A 2,500-nucleotide genomic window follows, 5' to 3' on the forward strand; every position below is an offset into this window, starting at 1 on the left:
TCATTATCATTATCTCTATTTTTAACTTGTATTTTGACATTGCTCCCTCCCCTTCTCCTCGACCCAGGGAGAAAAACAGTGCCATATATTTTTCTAAATGGAATGTTTGTCCAAATATGCAAATTTACTGAGGTGAAAATTCCGGCCGTCAATCGAATTCCATCTCAAGTGCTCCATGCAAATTAATGATTGATATCGGTCTTATCTTTCATGTGCATAGTCCATCCATACGTTCAGCGATGCACGAGAATGTGCATTCGTTCAGATCTATAATCTCGGAAACACAACTGTACAGCATAACATGCGCTTTGATTTCTTGTGTGTGTTTGTGTGTGTGTGTTTGTTTGCAGGTGTATGTGCGTGTGTGTATATGCGTCTGTGTTTGTGTGTGAGTGTGTGTGTGTGTGTGTGTGTGTGTGTGTGTGTGTGTGTGTGTGTGTGTGTGTGTGTGTGTGCTTGTAAGTGTGTGTTCATATCTGTGTGTATGTGTTATTATATTTGTGTGTGTATGTGTTTGGGTGTTTGTGTTTTCTGCAGGTTTTGTCGTTCTGCAGTTAAAAGCGACCGTGTTCGTTCACTTTTTATTTCGTTCCACCAATAAGCAGATAGGAAATTAAATCAAATGAAAGAGGAAACAGATGAATAGAATTTATAGATCGAAAAAACACGTCGTATATTGTTCAACAACGTATTGCAAAGGTAACTGAACTTCCGCCGACCCTTGTAGTCTCTAGACCAAAGAAACGAAAAGGCAAGTATTAGATTAATAAAACAGAATAGGAATAAGATTATATTTCTCTCTCTCTCTCTCTCTCTCTCTCTCTCTCTCTCTCTCTCTCTCTCTCGCCCTTGCTCTCTCTCTCTCTCTCTCCCTCTCGCTCTTGCTCTTTCGCTCTCTCTCTCTCTCTCTCTCTCTCTCTTCTCTCTCTCTCTCTCTCTCGCTCTTGCTCTCTTCCTCTCTCTCTCTCTCTCTCTCTCTCTCTCTCTCTCTCTCTCTCTCTCTCTCTCTCTCTCTCTCTCTCTCTCTCTCTCTCTCTCTCTCTCTCTCTCTCTCTCTCTCTCGTTCTCCATCTATCTATCTATTTATCTATCTATCTATCTTACTGTATAGGAAACCCCTTCACTCATCTACCCCCTCCTCCTTCTTCCCAGGGTGACTGTGGCTGCGACTACATGTGTGTCTACCTGGACGAGAACCTCAGGGAAAAGCAGTGCATTTGTGCCGAAAAGTGGATCCTAAGCACAAACAACTACACCTGCATTTGTAAGTACATTTATTCAGCCAGTGTGTAAATTATTCTTCGAATATTCATTCTGTGTTATTTCTATTTGATTATTGTATGTCTTTATTTCTTTCTGCTTCTGGCGATAGTGACGCTCTTTTGGAATCTTTCTGTTCCGTTATATCATGGTACATGGTATGTGTGTACACACACACATACACAAACGCATATATATATGTGTATATATATCAAAATGTATACGTATATATATATATATATATATATATATATATATATATATATATATATATAATATATATATGTGTGTGTGTGTGTGTGTGTGTGTGTGTGTGTGTGTGTGTGTGTGTGTGTGTGTGTGTGTGTGTGTGTGTGTGTGTGTTGTGTGAGTGTCTGTCTGTGTGGGTACACGTCTATTTTCGTTTTATTTATCTTCTTCCATTCTTTATATTTCGAAATTTCATTAAGTTCTGATGTATTCATGCTCTTTATTCCAGTCTCCGTTGCATTATGAAGCCTTCTCCTGCGCAGATTGAAATACCTAAAGCTCAAAGGAAACCGGCTTTTCATGTTCTTATTGAAATGCATTTGTTGCTTGCGAAAGAAACATATTAGAAACGGATGGCAACCCCCCCCCTACACCCTCCCATCACCCCCTCCCCTCTATCTCCCTTAACTCGCTCCCTTTCACCTGGTATATATTTTCTCTCTCTCTCTTTTCTTCTTTTTTATCTTATTCTCTTACTCTCTCTCTCTCTCTCTCTCTCTCTCTCTCTCTCTCTCTCTCTCTCTCTCTCTCTCCTCTCTCTCTCTCTCTCTCTCTCTTCTCTCTCTCTCTCCTCTCCTCCATATCTCCTTTCGCATGATAAGGAAGGGAAGGGGAGGGAATGGAATAAAGATGGTGTGGGGGAGAAAATGAAGAGGTAAAGGAGGTTGGGGAAGGAGAGAAAATGAGATGGAAGGAGGGGGAGGGGGAGGAGGGAGGAAGGAGGACCGCTAAGCCTCTGGGGAGACTCTTATGCAAAGTTGTGATGCTTCGTTTTTATCTGTTGCTTGCAGTGTTCTCTCTTATTCTCTCTCTCTCTCTCTCTCTCTCTCTCTCTCTCTCTCTCTCTCTCTCTCTCTCTTCATCTTTCTCTCTCTTCTCTCTTCTCTCTCTCTCTCTCCCTCTCTCTCTCTCTCTCTCTCTCTCTCTCTCTCTCTCTCTCTCTCTCTCTCTCTCTCTCTCTCTCCGCTTTCTTGTTCGTCCTGTTTTCCGC

The 2,500-nt window shown here is 41.7% G+C and overlaps 1 protein-coding gene across 1 annotated transcript in view; it reads left to right on the top strand.

The window, feature by feature from the left end:
- Positions 1 to 2,500, top strand: part of LOC119568339 (ALK tyrosine kinase receptor-like) — a gene marked incomplete in the record, with an annotated part of 248,485 nt that overhangs the window by 143,165 nt on the left and 102,820 nt on the right. The window contains 1 exon segment of the mRNA XM_037916793.1: positions 1,153 to 1,264. Coding sequence (XP_037772721.1) covers positions 1,153 to 1,264 — 112 coding nt within the window.

Source organism: Penaeus monodon, chromosome 43 (assembly GCF_015228065.2).
Source record: "Penaeus monodon isolate SGIC_2016 chromosome 43, NSTDA_Pmon_1, whole genome shotgun sequence".
Taxonomy (NCBI): Eukaryota; Metazoa; Arthropoda; class Malacostraca; order Decapoda; family Penaeidae; genus Penaeus; species Penaeus monodon.